Below are 15,733 nucleotides of genomic sequence, written 5' to 3' on the forward strand. Positions count from 1 at the left end.
AAGTGGCCCGTGAACTGGACAGGAGCTCGTCCGAACTGCTCGTTCAGCCAACCAGCCACTTCACCTTCCATTGTTGGTATGTCAGAGACATGTTGCTATGGTGTGGATTTTGGAAGGATCAATGCCATAAACATTGTAAAGAAAAGTCGGTAACCGATGCTTATATGCATTTGTGATATCATAAACTGCATCAATCAGCAAAGTCATGCAACAAAATTGGTAAATGTTTGCAGCAAAATGTCGCGAACTATTCACATTCAACCAGTTGAAAGTATATCGTTACTAAAACTTAGTATGTTAGTACGTTCATAAATGCCACTTGCAACATGGGTTCGCTTCATGCAGTACATCCAGGATAGTGAAAAATTAACAGTATTTAGAATTTTATTTCGCAATTAACATGAATAGAGTTTCGGGGCAAATCAGCCAGCTGGTACAACTAATAGTGAACTGAATTGGCCACTTGGCTAGAAGAGCCCACAGTCTAGAGTAAGATGTCAACTTCTAGTGAACGAATGCCCAAATATTTGTTTGCAAATGCTACAATAAAGAAGTGAAATTTTCCAAAGGGAAGTATGAGTATTTACCAGCATCTATGGAACTCCTCGGCTCTTGCAAACAGCTATTGAATCCCTTTGTCTTTGGAAGAACATTTTTCAGAATAGGCAAACTATATCTGATGCATACTCTTGACTTTTGATACATTTCTTGTCACTGAGACATTACTGGCACTAGTTAGCATCCAGATTGATAAAATGGCAGGCATAAAGCATAGCAGATTCTCACAGATGCAGAATGTTACATAGGTAAAAAGACAGGCATAAAGTACAGATGATTCTCACAGGTGCAGAATGATGTTGCGCATGCGGTGGAACAAACAGCATGCATATCTATACAATGTACATGCTACTATACACAAAATCAATCTTATAGAGCATCAAGCCTGGAGTCTAGCTAGGCTACTTTGGTGTTACAAAAAGCAGTAATTCATAAAGGCAAATGAATGAATATATCCTTCTAGGCCCTCTTAATGATGTAGCTTCATGATACTAATTAAATTGTTTGCACATGGTAGCCTCCGACAGGTTTGGCACTGTCTATCGAGAAGAAGAGCAGAATAATAGAGATATCCCTATACTGCCTTGCTAGAGCCATTGAGAGCTTTTTCACATGCATGATCAATGCAGGACTGTACCAATCAATAATACGGATAAAGGGACACTGAACTATGGAGTTTTAATGGAACACTGTACCATCAAGCATAAACTAATCATCCTCTTGTATACTTATTTTGTAGCAATTGTGTGAACGTATCCACTACTGTGGGATAAAACATATAATCAATTCTAACTTAAACTATCATATTGTTGAAAAGGATAAAATGAAACACATGTCATAGTTGAAAAAAATGCAGAACCCAAACAAGGAAATTTAAGATTGTCGATGAAAACATCTCTATGCATTTAAATATATATGTATCAGAAAAAAATATAGAAGGAAATCACCAAATTAGTTGATTCAGAACCCATGCAGTTCAGATATATTCAAATATTGATATAAGCTAGAGAAATTAAGTATACTTATTCTCACAATGTTACCTGAAGGATTAGCATAATGAGACCCATAATTAAAAGCAAAAGATGTAATGGCAAAGAAGCAGACACTGACTCTTCTTCTCTGGTATCCGTGATTTCGACCATGACTGCTGCTCAATGTTTGGAGTTGAACGCCCTCAAAAAAAAAAAAGTTTGGAGTTGAACTGTTAGGATGGAGTATAAAAAAAACTGTTAGGATGAACTATTGCCATGTTCATTCACCAAAAGATATTTTTGTTGTTAAAAATTGAATGAAAGATTATCAGTAAGAGTCAAATGATATTGTCATTCTTTAGAAAAATTTATTATAACTTAATAGTCTTGCATTGCTCTGAAAGATCAGAAATAAGAGGGAATGTTTTAGACATTCTACATTTCTACTTACCAGAAATATATGAGAGGAGGCTGAGGTTCCTGAGCCAGACTGATGGGAGAATTGCTAAGGGCATTGTGATTACAAATAGATCATGTGCATTCAAGTTGATGCCGGTAAAACCTAAATGTTCCAACGAAAAACACTAATGATGCTACCTCCTAGCAACGCGATGTACTGCCAGTCTGCCACACAACTTGCGTGCAAATATAAGAAATTTTACTTGTGTTCAACAGTCAAAGGCATACTGGCAATTTACACAGAATTCAGATTGTACTTACATAAAGCTCCAGGTGAAGAACAACCTGCAAAAGAGATGTGATCAGCCAGGTCAACAATAGAAGAGTCCAGTTTTGCATAACTCTGTACTTTCAGTGAATGCCCACCAATACAAAGATTTGACCAGTATACCAAAAGCAATTTATCCAATATCTGGGTATGTCTCAATGTATGTCGAGTTGTCTATGCATTTCTTCGGAAGCAAGCCAGTGTAGCACAAACTGCCACCCAACAAGAGCAGCAAAAGGATGTGGTGAGAACTCCGACACCGCACAAAACATCAAAACCTGCAAATTCGACCATAGAGGTTCAAAACAAAAATTTAACATCATGATCCTGAAGCTAGCTAATTATTCAGTAACCAATTCAAAGTTTCAGACAAGATCAGATATTCAGGTATGATATTTTCGACATGAACAACAAATTGAACACACACAAAAACAAAGATTAAGTGGACACACCATTGGTTATCACTACTGAATTAGCATCCATGTATGGGAAAATAGGTTCTTGTCCAGAACCAAGCAAGGCAGATGTGCAAGGCCAGTTTGTGCCTGAGATAAGTCTAGCCGTTGTGTTTAAAAAACTGAAGCATAAAGAGCCATGCAGTGCACAAAAATCTACGACCAAAATGCAAGAATCATATGGATCTCATTACTAATTTAGTATGAAAAAGGTCCACAGAAAAAAAGAGACAAGCGATAATGTCAAAGATAGGGATTAGTATTATGTACTATGGCTTTAAGATTTGAGAGTTCTCCTCAAAGCAAAAACTGTCAGTATTTCCTTAAGAACATATGTGTGGTAAAGAATTGTGATCTCCATGTTTACTTCACAATGTGTGCATTTCTGTTTTGGACTAAAGCATAGAAACATTTTCATTTGCTGATTCGATAAGATACAAAATTTCTCTTTTAATCTTATATACAAACAAAATACACGAGCTGCAGTTAATTGATCAATTTTAAACCAAGGCACTGAAAAAATAAAGCTATCCAATGGTTATGTGAAGAAACAGCAGCTGTCACAAGAAAGATGATTCCACTTATGGTATATGAAAACTTCCTCACCTTTTCCAAATAATAATTTTTGCTGGTGAGTTAGAAAGTTAGCATTTGTTTCCTACAATGTGAAATAACAGTCTTAAGGAAATTTCTGGCAGTCATGTTACAACCAACCCTAGAATTTTCATTATTACTAAACCAAAGTGGTCAACTGCTCACTCCATCTTAAAAGGTACAGTTAACACTAGAAGGCTCTTTGTTGGTTCAATTACAAAGAACTGGAGATCTGCCTATACCAAGTTCGTTGGGTGCTAATATATGATCAAAATGAGTCCTTTTAGATAGCATGAGAATAAGGTAACTGGATCGCATCAGGAATCATATCCTATGCTGAACATGTAGTTCCATAGATAATCGACGGCACCCCATGATAACTTGACAATAGTACCCATAACTGCTAACCAAACGTAATTTGTAAGGTTGCATCTTAGAAATAGCTTCCAAACTAACCGTACCGGACCACTTTGATTATATTTTGAGTTCATGCATCAACAGATCTGCAACACAACTGAAGGACATACTTCGAGAGTTTAGACGTCTGGGGCAATATCCCTATCATGAAGCGCCATTTGTCAACTCCCAGCTTCTCCATGAATTCAAAGTGAGCTCTCACTACAGAACAATTCAAACAGAAGTTACTCCCAACATATGGGTTAAAATAAAACCTGGAAGGCTGGAACTTTCCCATGTTCATTTACACACTGAAGGAACATTTAAAACTCTAGTTGCTTAAAAAGTACATGATGGAACAATTAAACTATTATAGTTCTTTACAATTCTGGTTACAAAATGAGATTCTAAAAAAAGCACAAGTATGGAGGTAGGAATACCTATAAGCATTGAGGCGTCGAGAAGGTAACTAAAACCCTTGCAAGTCTAACCGTTGTCCTTGTGGTCTGCTGTCTATTGTATCTACAAAGAATTGGAGATGACTGGTGAGGTGTTCTGTACAAAGAATTAGAGATAAATAAAAAATTTAATGCCAAATACAGGTGCTATTGCAATACTGTTAACTCTTGCAGTCTTGTTCATGCACTAAGAATTTCAATGCCAAATTCAGGTTATTGACCATAGATTATTCCTATTCTATGAAGAATGATCAACTACTGAAAGTAATATATGACTTCCATGCCTGAAACTGGATCTAATTATCATTATGCAAAACTTGAAAACACAGAAAGATAATAGTTCACTCAGATAAAACATTTCATACAAGGCAAATGCAGCCTACCCTCTAATTCCAAAATTGCTCATGTATTTTGCCTTTCGTTTATACTATCAGGTGGTAGAAGTGACAGGCGGATGTATTTGCATCTTCTTGTATCTCAAACAAGGCAATGTTGATGCGTCATAGTCTCCAGCTATCACAATTCACAAAAGCAAATGAATATACCTTTCAGTCATTCCCTCGAGCTGGTTGTGTGTGTCCTCCATGCTGGAGTTGGAAAACATGGTGGCTGCCGCTGGTTGCTTGCTGAAGCTGTAGGTTGCGAAGAAGAGGACACCGGGGTTGATGTCGGCTTCCTGGCGGTCAGCACCTTCCTCCAGGCCGCGCCGATTGGGGGGCACCGAGCTCGCAGAACGCATCGCTTCATCTGTCATGATCAGTGAGTGCCATTAGAGAGGGCGCTCTGAACTCTGATGGGCCTGGGTCATTCCCTCCCTCCCAGTCGGACTTCGTTCCGGTCCAGCTAGCGGAGGCCGGCCTGGGCCTTTTCGGCCCATGTTTGCCACCGGTTCGCTGTGGTGGGCTAGAAAGCCCAATCCTAATCCATCATCGATCTATGCAACGGCCCATACGGCCCCGCGCCATCAGGGAATCGTGCTGCGGACGAGTACGACTCGTGCAGTGGAAGGAGCCGGCGCCCGGAGCCAAGCCGCAGGCAGCAGCCAACGCGGCATGCTTCGCTGCGAAGCCGCGGACTTCAGCCGGTTCCACCCAACTCCGGCGTAGAAGAGCGCGGCCTCCTGGACGCCGTATTTATACCTTCCTTCCTTCCCCAACTCCGGGCAGCGGAATCGAGCAAAGCATCCGTACCCGCACCGCGTCACGCTTCCCCCGCTTCATAATACTCGCCACTCCCGCGCGGCCCCGATCCGTCGCCCTAGCTCCGCCTCTCGGTTTCCGAAGCGCCCCCACCGCCCCGCCTCGCCCGGCTCCAATGGCGCTGCCCTACCTGGAGGCCGTGCTGTGTAAGTCTCCGCCTCCCTGCCGCTCCTCTCATGGTGTAGCAGTCGCTCGCTCAATCCTTGTGGTGTCTCGGGTTTGGGTGAGACGCGGGATCCGCGGTTAAACCCTAGGTTTTGTTGAGGTTTGGGGAAGGGGTTCTGCGCGGCTGGTTTTGACCGTGGCGCGAGGTGATTGGGCGCCGCGGACGCCTGATGGGTGCTTTGGTTCCCCTGGTGAAATCTAGTTAGCGTAATGTGGTGTGGGCGGGATGAGCGCATGAAGCTTGCGATTGCGAGAGTGATGCACCGACGATGGTGCTATTGAGTGATTGAATGCTGTCTGGTGTTATCTAGTGATTCGATGTTCCAAGTATGCACAGCTTGCCTTTTTGGGTTTTGGGTCAGTTCCCAATTGTTTAGCTGTGATCTGGGAAATAAATAAGTCAGAACACAAGGCCTGAGACACTGAAGCTAATAAGTTAGTGCAAGGAAGAGCATCCATAATTTTAACTAGTGGAGTGAGTGAAGGGATGCCTGTGAGCTTCTAACTTACTATTGAGTGTTGACTAAGATTGTTGTAGTCAACTGACTATGCGAACTTGTGTTTGTGATTCGAAGCTCTGTTCTTCTCTATCAGTAATAACATGCAGATTTGAAGATGTTTAATTAGTGTAAAATGGTTCCTAGTAGTAATAGAATTTCTTAATGGGTCTTTTCAAAATTTTGTCATTACCATCTTCTGTTACCTTTTGTATGGGGTTGCATCATTTTAAAGTTTTTTCATCAGTTAATATGAATGAACCCAACAATTTAGATCTTATTCACTGGCTACATGATATGTTTATTTACTTGGTATGACCGATGCTTTTCTCAATGTGTATCCCTGTGCAGGCTTTATGATTCTCATGTACATATTTGAGACATATCTTGACATCCGTCAGCACAGAGCCCTCAAGTTACCAACTTTGCCAAAACCCTTGCTCGGAGTAATTAGTGATGAAAAGTTTAAACGTTCTAGAGATTATAGCCTCGACAAAAGGTTCATACAATGCTTCTGTGTACCTTTTTGCAACCTTCATTTTGTAATAATTTCTGACGCTCAGATTCATTAGCTTACTTATCTATCTAGATTGTCGATACTGAAATTTGTGATTTATCTTACAGCCACTTCCATTTTGTTCATGAGGCTGTGACTATTTTAATGGATACCACAATACTGTACTATAGAGTTCTTCCCTGGTTTTGGAAGGTAAAACAAATCCCCTGCTTCCATCACTATCCTTATGCCAGTATTTTGGCTGATCATTTCTTTCCGCAGAAATCTGGAGAACTAATTACAAATGTTGGTCTGAATGCTGAGAATGAGATAATACACACCCTTGCATTCTTAGCTGGTGCCATGGTCTGGTCACAGGTACTAATAACTTGCCTCCCTAAACCATAATCTATGTTAATTCAGTTATTTCCCCCTACATTGCATTCTGATTAGCTTAAATAATCTTTCAGCACTTAATGGAATATGTATAAAGTGAGACATTTGCCTCCTTTCGTTGAACTGATATCACTATTGTTATCAACGTTGGATCATACACGGGTCTGATGTCACTAGTTGATACGACTTACGAGTCAGGACTGGCTAGTGTAGCATTTTGCATTGCGGTATCTATAAACCCTGTTGCACACGATGCCCTGCTGTGCTTTGGGGCCAAAAATGTTTGTGACTCTCCCTCTACTTGCTTTTTTTGATGTAATATATTTTCATGACTTTTTGAACTTTCTTTTTTTGGCAAAACTAGAGAAGCAGACGTGATTTATCTATTATTATATTACTTCCACATGTCTATTTAACATTTCGCTAAATGCTTAGGTTTTGTTCAAAAAGAAGGTGCAAAGTGCATTTGTCTACTTTGAATTTGCATGGATCAAGATTTTGAATTCTTTTGGATTCAGTAGTCGGCCTTTTCTGTTGGTTGCTTCAGTGACTAACCATTAATTTTGAACCTGGAGGATCATAGCTGTGTCCAGTGTCCACAATCAGCCCTACTAGAACTGTGCCATGTTGTTCTTTTATGGAGAAACAATTCCTGTTTAGAGCACAGTGGTTGTCAAATCTACTACTTGATGTCAAACTTTAATGCATACTTCATGAAACGCAGATTACGGACTTGCCGTTCTCTCTTTATTCAACTTTTGTCATAGAGGCTCGACATGGTTTTAACAAGGTATGTTCACATTTTACAGTTTTTCCTTTTATTTGTTACTAGCTAGGATATCTATTTGAAATTTGGCTTATGAATTATTATGTTCATTTCCTGGTATATTTATACTAAGATTTCTCTTGCTTTGTACCTTGTAGCAAACTATATGGCTCTTCATTAGGGATATGGTCAAAGGAATTTTACTATCCATGATATTGGGACCACCAATCGTGGCTGCTATCATCTACATAGTACAGGTAACTTCTCTTGTTCTATTCTTTAACGTTAATTAATTAACTATTATGTGTATACCACATGTTGTCCTTTGTCTTGTTTTTGTTGGTTGTTTTTCTAAGGTCCAAAGAATCAAAATCACAGTCTCATCTAAGTGTATCAACTGATTCATTCAATCTTTTCTGTATTGTTTCAGATTGGAGGACCTTATCTAGCTATATATCTCTGGGGTTTTATGTTTGTATTAGCTCTCCTGATGATGACAATATACCCCATCGTGATAGCTCCTCTGTTCAACAAGTTCACTCCTGTGAGTATCTTGTTGTACTTGTAGTGATAGCTCCATCGTGCTTCACTTGCTAGTTCTTTTTTTGTACTTAATTGGCATGATCTTATCTTATAAGTATGAAGGTTCTTCTGAGTTAAGATTGAATTTTGTGGTTGCACGTGTGTCAACAGCTTCCTGAAGGTGTACTCCGGGAGAAAATAGAGAAGTTGGCAGCTTCCCTCAAGTTTCCTTTGAAAAAGCTTTTTGTGGTAGATGGGTCTACCAGATCAAGCCACAGTAATGTATGTTAATTGCTTTACGTCCAGAGTCAGGTTTCATTGCTAGCTAGCAGACAATAATTTAATGCTTCTATTTAAACTGACATTTATCTTTCAGGCTTACATGTACGGTTTTTTCAAGAATAAACGCATAGTGCTCTATGACACGTTAATTCAGCAGGTTCTATGCTTCAGAAAACCTTTCTCTTTGCACTTATTTTGTTTCATAAAAATGTTAGCATGCATGCACAAAGTTAACATGTTTCTTTTTTTGTTGATTTCAGTGCAGTAACGAGGATGAGATAGTTTCTGTTATTGCACATGAACTTGGGCACTGGAAACTCAATCATACTGTCTATTCCTTTATAGCTGTCCAGGTATTCTCTCATTCCCATAACTAATTATGACCTTTCAGTCTTTCACCTTTGCATACTATCTAGTTGTGTTGCACTAGCATTTGAGCACTTGTTGGCTAAAGGAGTGTAGTTATCCAGTGATATTTTCTTTAAGATGCGAGTTTTTCCCCAAAAGAAAAAGGTTCTCCATGGGTTTTTCTTACAAGGCATGTGGCATCGCTTTCCTTGAAAGGATGTGTTTAGTATCATTATATCAGCCAGCACCTAGATTAGAAAGGTAAGACTGAAAAGTAAGGTTGGGCGCTGGGTACTAATAAGCAAGGTACACCCACAGATAGAAGGGGTTGACCATTGGGACTAGTCATTTATGTGCCACCTATGCTTGTCCAAAGTGAAAGGCCGTTGCTCTGATGAAGCCCCTACGAGATGCCAATTGTTACAAGTGGGCATGGGTGGTTGTTAGGTTAAGCTCCTTGCTTAGAACTGCTAAATTTAGCTCAGGTAGGCAGTTCATTAGATGAATGAGTATTTAAGAAAGCAAATCCTAGCATTTTATTATCAGAGGACTCAATATTGAGCATCATTTGAGCACCAAGAAACAGTGGACACCGTTGAATACAGTAAGGGGTGGTTGTCATACAGTGCTTGAGCTTTTTTAGTTTATTTTGTGCATGTAATGTACCATAAAACCATCTGATCTGTATATTAGTTGGTCGAACAAAATGAGAAAGATTGTTATCTTTCTAGCCTTTTTTGGCTGTTGAATTTTTCATTTTTCATTTCATTATTGCTTTCTGTGCAGCTGCTTATGTTTCTGCAATTTGGAGGATATACTCTAGTAAGGAACTCCAAAGATCTATTTGAAAGTTTTGGTTTCGAGGATCAGCCAATAATAATTGGATTGATCATTTTCCAGGTATGTTAAGTGTCATATCTTGTAACAACTGTTGTCAACTTGTCATTCTATTTCATTCTTTCTCGAGATTTTTGGTGTCAACTAAGTTCTGGCTAATAAGACAAATCTGATTGAAACGAAATCTAGGTGTTTATACTGTTCATTTAAATTCGTCTTGAAAATTGAGATGCATTGTACTTTTGAATTTCTAGCATTGTTATCTTTGTTGCTCCATTGACACGTGTTGCTTTGGTTGCAGCACACCATAATACCTCTCCAACACCTTCTGAGCTTTTGCCTAAACCTTGTCAGCAGAGCATTTGAATTTCAGGTTCATTATTCTATCTGCCTCCAAGTTCCGTGCTATTGATATCTTTAAAGCTTTTGGTTGCACTCACCTTAATCCAATTTCTAGGCTGACGCCTTTGCCAAGAACCTTGGATATGCCCCTCAGCTCCGAGCGGCCCTTGTCAAACTACAGGTAATCATCTAGAGGCCATTTTAATAGAATCTGTGTTTCTTATAGTTGGCAATGGCATTGCTGTATTATTTTTTTTTCTGAAGGACATAATATGGCATGCTTTCACTCCTGTAATAAAGTAACTCCATTTTTCACCAGTATCCTTGTTTTACTCGTTAGTTTAGATTGTAGGTTTACCCATCATAAACTGCCACAACATCTGAACCCAGTAACCTGAAGCATTTTCTAAAATTTCAGGAGGAGAACTTGTCTGCAATGAACACCGATCCATGGTATTCTGCATATCACTACTCCCACCCACCTCTTGTGGAAAGGCTGCAGGCTCTTGAAGATTCAGACAGCAAAAAAGAAGACTAATCGATACCTGCCAGAGCTGATGTTGTTCTTGAAGGGCAAAACCCTGATATCCTTGTTATGTGGATTTCCCTGCCACGCACAAGGCACCGATTCAGTGTTTGGATGTTGAGGGGTTTGATACAGTAGTGCTGTCAAAGTTCTTTAAGCATTCAGCACGAACGTGCATACAGGGTAACATGGGCACATAGAGGGGTTGCCGTTCATCAATCGATTTCGTAGATGCTCTGATGTAATAGTGTTTCGGATATCGAGAAATATAAGCAAATCAGCTATTCGAACACTAGGGCTTGTTTGCTTGTTGACTGCATCTAGCTGCCTGGTCCAGGCAGTTAACCCAGGCCGTCGATTTTGGCTGCCTGCGGTTGGATGCCCCTGCCTGGCGCTAGCTGCCTGAGCCAGGACTGCAAGATGCTCCGATGCATCTTTCTGAAGTCCTTGTGTCGGGCCTAATCTTCTGCAAGTTTTTACGTCACGTTCCGGGCAAAAAACAACGTGGCTTTCACCTGTCCTAGGGTCTGGGCACAGCACGCACCTGATCCAATCGAGGTTGCGGTGAGTTGCTAACTCCCAGGCTCCAGCTCCGGAACGAGCTCACCTTGTCACCCAGGCCAGCCGCTGCGCACTCATCAGACCGCGATGCTCTCACTCTCGAGCCCTTCGTCGCCACCGCTTGCGCACGGCGCCAGCACCGCCGCGGCTCCCGCCTCTTCCGTCGCCTTCCTCCGCGGGGCCGCGGCTCGGCGCGACGCGCCGCTCACCTCCGCAGTCCACGCGGCCCTCCTCAAGTCCGGCGAGCTCCATCCCGCGCAGCCCCTCGCCGTGTCGAACTCCCTCCTTCACGCCTACCTCCAATGCGGCCTCCTCTCCCCCGCGCTCCGCCTGCTCGACGAAACGCCCCGCCGCGACGCGGCCACCTACGCCTCACTCATCTCCGCGCACTGCCGCCGCGGCGCGCCCCTGGACGCCCTCCGCGCCTTCCTGGACATGCTGGCCCGGGGCGGCACCGGCGACCAGGCCGAGGACGGCACCGTCCGCCCCAACGAGTTCACGGCGTCCGTGATCCTGCAGGCCTGTGGGCTCGCCAGGGACGGGAGGCTGGGGAGGATGGTGCACGGCTACCTCATCGCAGGTGGGTTCTGCGGTGACCCGTTCGTGGTTGGCTCCTTGGTCAACATGTACGCCAAGGTTGGGGATGCGGCCAGCGCGCGGAGGCTAGTCTTTGGGTTATCCTGCAGGGATGTTGTCTCTTGGACGGCCATCATATCAGGGTGCGTGCTCAATGGTATGCTTGACGAAGCCCTGGAGGTGTTCGTCATGATGCTGGAAGATGGTGTCCTACCCAACAATGTCACGATGCTGAGCGTCATTCAGGCGTGCTCTTTGATGGGCGCCTCGGAATTGTTCGGTCCAGTGCACGCTCTTGTTGTTCTGTTGGAGCTCAAGGACGATGCCTCGGTGGTGAATTCTCTCATCATTATGTTTGCAAAGAATGGATTTGTTGAAGAGGCTGTGTGGCTTTTTAATGATCTGTACCTGAAGAGTGGGAATGTGTGTTCTAATGAGGATGTTCTTGCGGCAATTCTCTACGGTTGCACCATTTCAGGATCCCAGAAGAATGGGGAGGGAATCCATGCTCACCTGATTAAAATGGGTGCTTTCCCGAGCATCAGTGTTGGGAACTCCCTCATGGGCATGTATGCTAGATTTGAGCAAGTTGATGCGGTTCATTTGGTGTTCGGTGTCATGGAAGTTAAGGACATTGTCTCATGGAACACCATTATCTCGTGCCTTGCCAAGAGTGACCATGTGAACGAAGCCATGGAGCTTTTCAGCGTTCTTCATGCCAGGGGCGGTGGGCTTGTGCCTGACTTGGTCACGGTCTTGAGCATTGTGCAGGCTTGCTCCAATGCAGGATTACTGCATCAGGGGCAGATGCTCCACGGATGCATCATGAAATCTGGTTTCGTGTACGATGTTTCAATATGCAATGCTCTCATTAGTATGTATGCGAAGTTAGGTAGAATTGATTTTGCCGAGATGATCTTTGAGAGGATGGATATTAAGGACCTTGTTTCCTGGAATTCAATGATCACTGCTTATGGGATGCATGGAGATGGTCATTCAGCTCTAAGGATTTTCAACCAGCTGAAAGATGCTGGAACTCCTTCGCCAAATGCTATTACATTTGTGAGTGTGATATCAGCTTGCAGTCACGCTGGTTTGATCTCAGAAGGCTACAAGTGCTTCAAAAGCATGAGAACGGACCATGGCATTGAACCTAGCATGGACCACTATGCATGTGTAGTTGATCTGCTTGGAAGATCTGGGAAGTTTGCCGAAGCAGAAGAATTCATTAGGGATATGCCTGTCGCTCCCAACTCATCCATCTGGGGGCCTCTTCTAGCTGCTTGCCAGCTTCATGGGAATGTTGATCTTGCAGAAAAGGCTGCTAATGAATTGTCAGCCTTGGAACCTGAGAGCGACATATGGAGAGTCTCCTTGTCTAATACGTACGCCTTTGCTAGGAGATGGAAAGATGCTGCAATGATTAGGACTGAAATGAGAAGAGTCGGTTTGAGAAAGGAGACCGGGTGGAGCTTTGTAGATGTTGGAGGGGTTGAAGGTTTTAAGTTTGTGTCAGCAGATACTAGACATCACGATGCAGAGAAGATATATTCAGTATGGCACAGTATGAACAAGCACATGGCAGACCTAGCTGCTGATGTGCATAAACTCAGTCCAATTGGCGCAGTTTAGTTGATGTAGAGATGTTTGATAGGCACACACATTTGTTGTGGTTAGGCCAGAGTGATGAAGCGACCTTTGTACTTTTAATTCATGAGCCTCGAATTAAAATTACGATAGGGTTATTGTTTTGAATGCTGAATATAGGTAATGATAAGAAGTAAATAAATAGAACAAAAATGGTGGACAAAGCTGCAGCATATAGCATTGATGTTTGCTTTGATCTTATATCTGCTGTCTCCCTTCATGTTGAAACTGTGATGTGCTTATTAACTCTATTTTGTTCTCTGTTTGGACCGTTCATGTTTGCTGTCAGCTTCGAGTTGCATCGCTTATCTAGTGTATTCTACTGTCAGCTTGAGTAATAGTTATGAGTTCATTTAAAAATCTATATGGATTTCACCAGTAATTTTACGTGTATCTTGTGAACGTTGACATTCTGGTAAGCAAGGTTAAATGAATATATTGATGTATATGGACTTTAATGGATGTTCACTCAGATGTCCGTTTACCAATATGAACCTCGATCGCAAGAAAGCTCAGCAATTATACTTTGTTGGAGCAGGTGGAAAACAATCCATGGAGCAAATAAACGAAACATAATATAAATACAGAAAACTTCTCTCATTGCATTCAGCTTTATTGTTTCTCCAACATGAAGATTCCCATAGTGACTAGATCACTTAAGTACTGGTATAACATAACAGCCTTTTGTTCACTACAATTCAATCCCTGTAGTACGATACAATTCACTACTTCCACTTTTCTATTTCCGCATCAGGAGAACTACAGTATGGGCAGCTATGCTCCGGTTTTCTCCTAGACTGTCAACTTTCTCGTGCGTCTTGGCCTTGAGATTGACAACAGATGGGTCTGCCCCAAGTAGGTCACACAAGTTAGATCGGATGGTCTCCTTGAATGGACTGATTTTTGGTTTTTGCAAGATCAGTGTAGCATCAAGGTTGCCCAGCTCATAGCCTGCCTCATGCATCAATTTCACCTGAAATTGCATGAGAATCCAAATATGTTAACTAGTGGCATCAGTTCCATCAGCTTCTGTATTACAGACTATGAAGCTTCAGTGTATAAAATATAGAAAAGTTCTAGTATGAGAAGAGGAAACAATTATATGCTCAGATTGCTTGAATTTACTAAAAGGATAATTGATGTTTTCTGGAACAAAGTAATGCTAAATAATTGGAGCTAAGCTAAATTTCAATGGTCAAGTGGGCCAATGTGGAAAAAGATCAGAGGATGATCCCAAATTCTAAGGCGTGTGAAATTTCTGTCCAGCGAGTCCGTGCCCAAAGTAAACGTGGAGTCAGCGTTCTATGCACATGGCGCATGCCTTGCTCAAAATCTAAAACGTGGAATACTTTCTGCCTTTGAAGTGTCCAAAGGTCAAAGACCACATTTCTCAGTCAGCAACCCGTGCAAGAACTGCAGGACATCTTGTACAACATGTGGACATAATTAGGACTGCCCATCTAATGGCTGGGGACTTCGGGTGTTCAAAATACGGCAAGACACGTAGGGACTGTTACATTTGTTCACAAAAAAACTACTGTAAGTCTATAACAAATACGGGTAGAAAAACTAGTTAAGCAACACAATATGCTATACGATATGAAATTACGAATTATTCAACAGATTTCTTGTAATCAACATACAGTATGTTCTGATGATTAATAAAGCACTGCAAGCACACACAAACCGCCAGCCCTTTTGCATATGGCATCATAAATCCTGACACGCTTTCATATCAATCGGTATGAACTATCCAACTGTTTTCTCAAGATCCTACCATGCTTACAGAAACTCTGCATTTTGTTACGATGAAGCATTCAACTAGCACTCGGCGCTAGAAAGAAGAGATACTCACAGCTTCCCTCATGAAAACCGAAGAATCGGCACCCTTCCACCGCGGGTCGGAGTCTGGGAAGATCTGCCCGATGTCTGGCAGCCCCAGCGCGCCGAGAATTGCGTCCACCACGCAGTGCAGCAGCACGTCCCCTGCGCACGAGGCAAAATTCCCCAACAACACGCGCGGTCACGAGAATTGGGGCACGAAACGGATACCAATCACGAACAGCAAGCGGATATATCAAGAGTACCGTCGGAGTGGGCCTCGCAGCCACGGTCGTGGGGGATGTTGATGCCGCCGATGATGAGCGGGAGGTCCGGCTCGAGGCGGTGGAGGTCGAACCCGTGTCCGACGCGGAACGGGAGCGCGGGCGGCTTCGCGCCGCGGCCACCGCGGCTGGTGCTCGGCCTGGACGGCTGCCGCGACGGCCGGTCACGGCCTCTGCCGGGGGCGCAGGGACATCCGGGCGGAGTGACTATAGGGCGCGGCGGGGCCGGCGCGGGTTCGTGGCGCGGTGGAGATGGTGAACGAGCCCATGAAGAGGGAGGGGGAGGGGGCCATGGCGCGGCTGCTATGC

At 42.8% G+C, this 15,733-nt stretch overlaps 3 protein-coding genes and 1 long non-coding RNA gene across 6 annotated transcripts in view; 2 read left to right on the top strand and 2 right to left on the bottom strand.

The window, feature by feature from the left end:
• Positions 1–57: 57 nt before the first annotated feature.
• LOC111256841 lies at positions 58–4,946 on the bottom strand. Of its 3 annotated transcripts, none has more exons than XR_002677148.1 (6): positions 4,705–4,946; positions 4,142–4,223; positions 3,833–3,923; positions 2,380–2,534; positions 588–2,273; positions 58–185 (listed from the first exon to the last, which is right to left on the bottom strand). It is a non-coding gene; the product is annotated as an uncharacterized LOC111256841 (long non-coding RNA). The 3 variants fall into 3 exon arrangements; XR_002677147.1 differs by having other exon boundaries at positions 588–714; positions 1,599–2,534; XR_002677146.1 differs by having other exon boundaries at positions 588–2,534.
• Positions 4,947–5,183: 237 nt separating this feature from the next.
• LOC101757083 (CAAX prenyl protease 1 homolog) lies at positions 5,184–10,830 on the top strand. Its single transcript, XM_004953389.3, has 14 exons — positions 5,184–5,504; positions 6,372–6,519; positions 6,645–6,729; positions 6,799–6,894; positions 7,637–7,702; positions 7,837–7,935; positions 8,109–8,222; positions 8,372–8,482; positions 8,577–8,639; positions 8,743–8,835; positions 9,617–9,730; positions 9,969–10,040; positions 10,125–10,190; positions 10,428–10,830. The coding sequence occupies exons 1-14, from the start codon at positions 5,474–5,476 to the stop codon at positions 10,545–10,547; spliced, it is 1,278 nt and encodes a 425-aa protein (XP_004953446.1). The 5' UTR covers positions 5,184–5,473; the 3' UTR covers positions 10,548–10,830.
• Positions 10,831–11,183: 353 nt separating this feature from the next.
• Positions 11,184–13,304, top strand: LOC101757475 (pentatricopeptide repeat-containing protein At1g11290, chloroplastic). The gene has a single exon (XM_004953390.3). It carries the CDS (start codon positions 11,184–11,186, stop codon positions 13,302–13,304), a length of 2,121 nt encoding a protein of 706 aa, XP_004953447.1.
• A 588-nt stretch (positions 13,305–13,892) lies between these two features.
• LOC101757872 (2-C-methyl-D-erythritol 2,4-cyclodiphosphate synthase, chloroplastic) overlaps positions 13,893–15,733 on the bottom strand; it is a 2,909-nt gene continuing 1,068 nt past the window's right edge. Inside the window, exons 2-4 of the mRNA XM_004953391.2 lie at positions 15,407–15,724; positions 15,175–15,305; positions 13,893–14,292 (exon numbers count right to left, since the gene is read on the bottom strand). Of these exons, the coding sequence (XP_004953448.2) occupies positions 14,059–14,292; positions 15,175–15,305; positions 15,407–15,724 (683 nt within the window). The 3' untranslated portion in view covers positions 13,893–14,058. The remainder of the gene's footprint in view (positions 14,293–15,174; positions 15,306–15,406; positions 15,725–15,733) is intronic.

The sequence above is a fragment of the Setaria italica genome, chromosome I (genome assembly GCF_000263155.2).
Source record: "Setaria italica strain Yugu1 chromosome I, Setaria_italica_v2.0, whole genome shotgun sequence".
NCBI lineage: Eukaryota > Viridiplantae > Streptophyta > Magnoliopsida > Poales > Poaceae > Setaria > Setaria italica.

Excerpts from the sequence above, each read along its gene's own strand:
- LOC101757083 (XM_004953389.3), top strand. The coding sequence starts at position 5,474 with ATGGCGCTGCCCTACCTGGAGGCCGTGCTGT. Across the intron at positions 5,505-6,371 it reads CTACCTGGAGGCCGTGCTGT|GCTTTATGATTCTCATGTAC; the intron begins GTAAGTCTCCGC and ends ATCCCTGTGCAG. Across the intron at positions 6,520-6,644 it reads GATTATAGCCTCGACAAAAG|CCACTTCCATTTTGTTCATG; the intron begins GTTCATACAATG and ends TTTATCTTACAG.
- LOC101757475 (XM_004953390.3), top strand. The coding sequence starts at position 11,184 with ATGCTCTCACTCTCGAGCCCTTCGTCGCCACCGCTTGCGCACGGCGCC.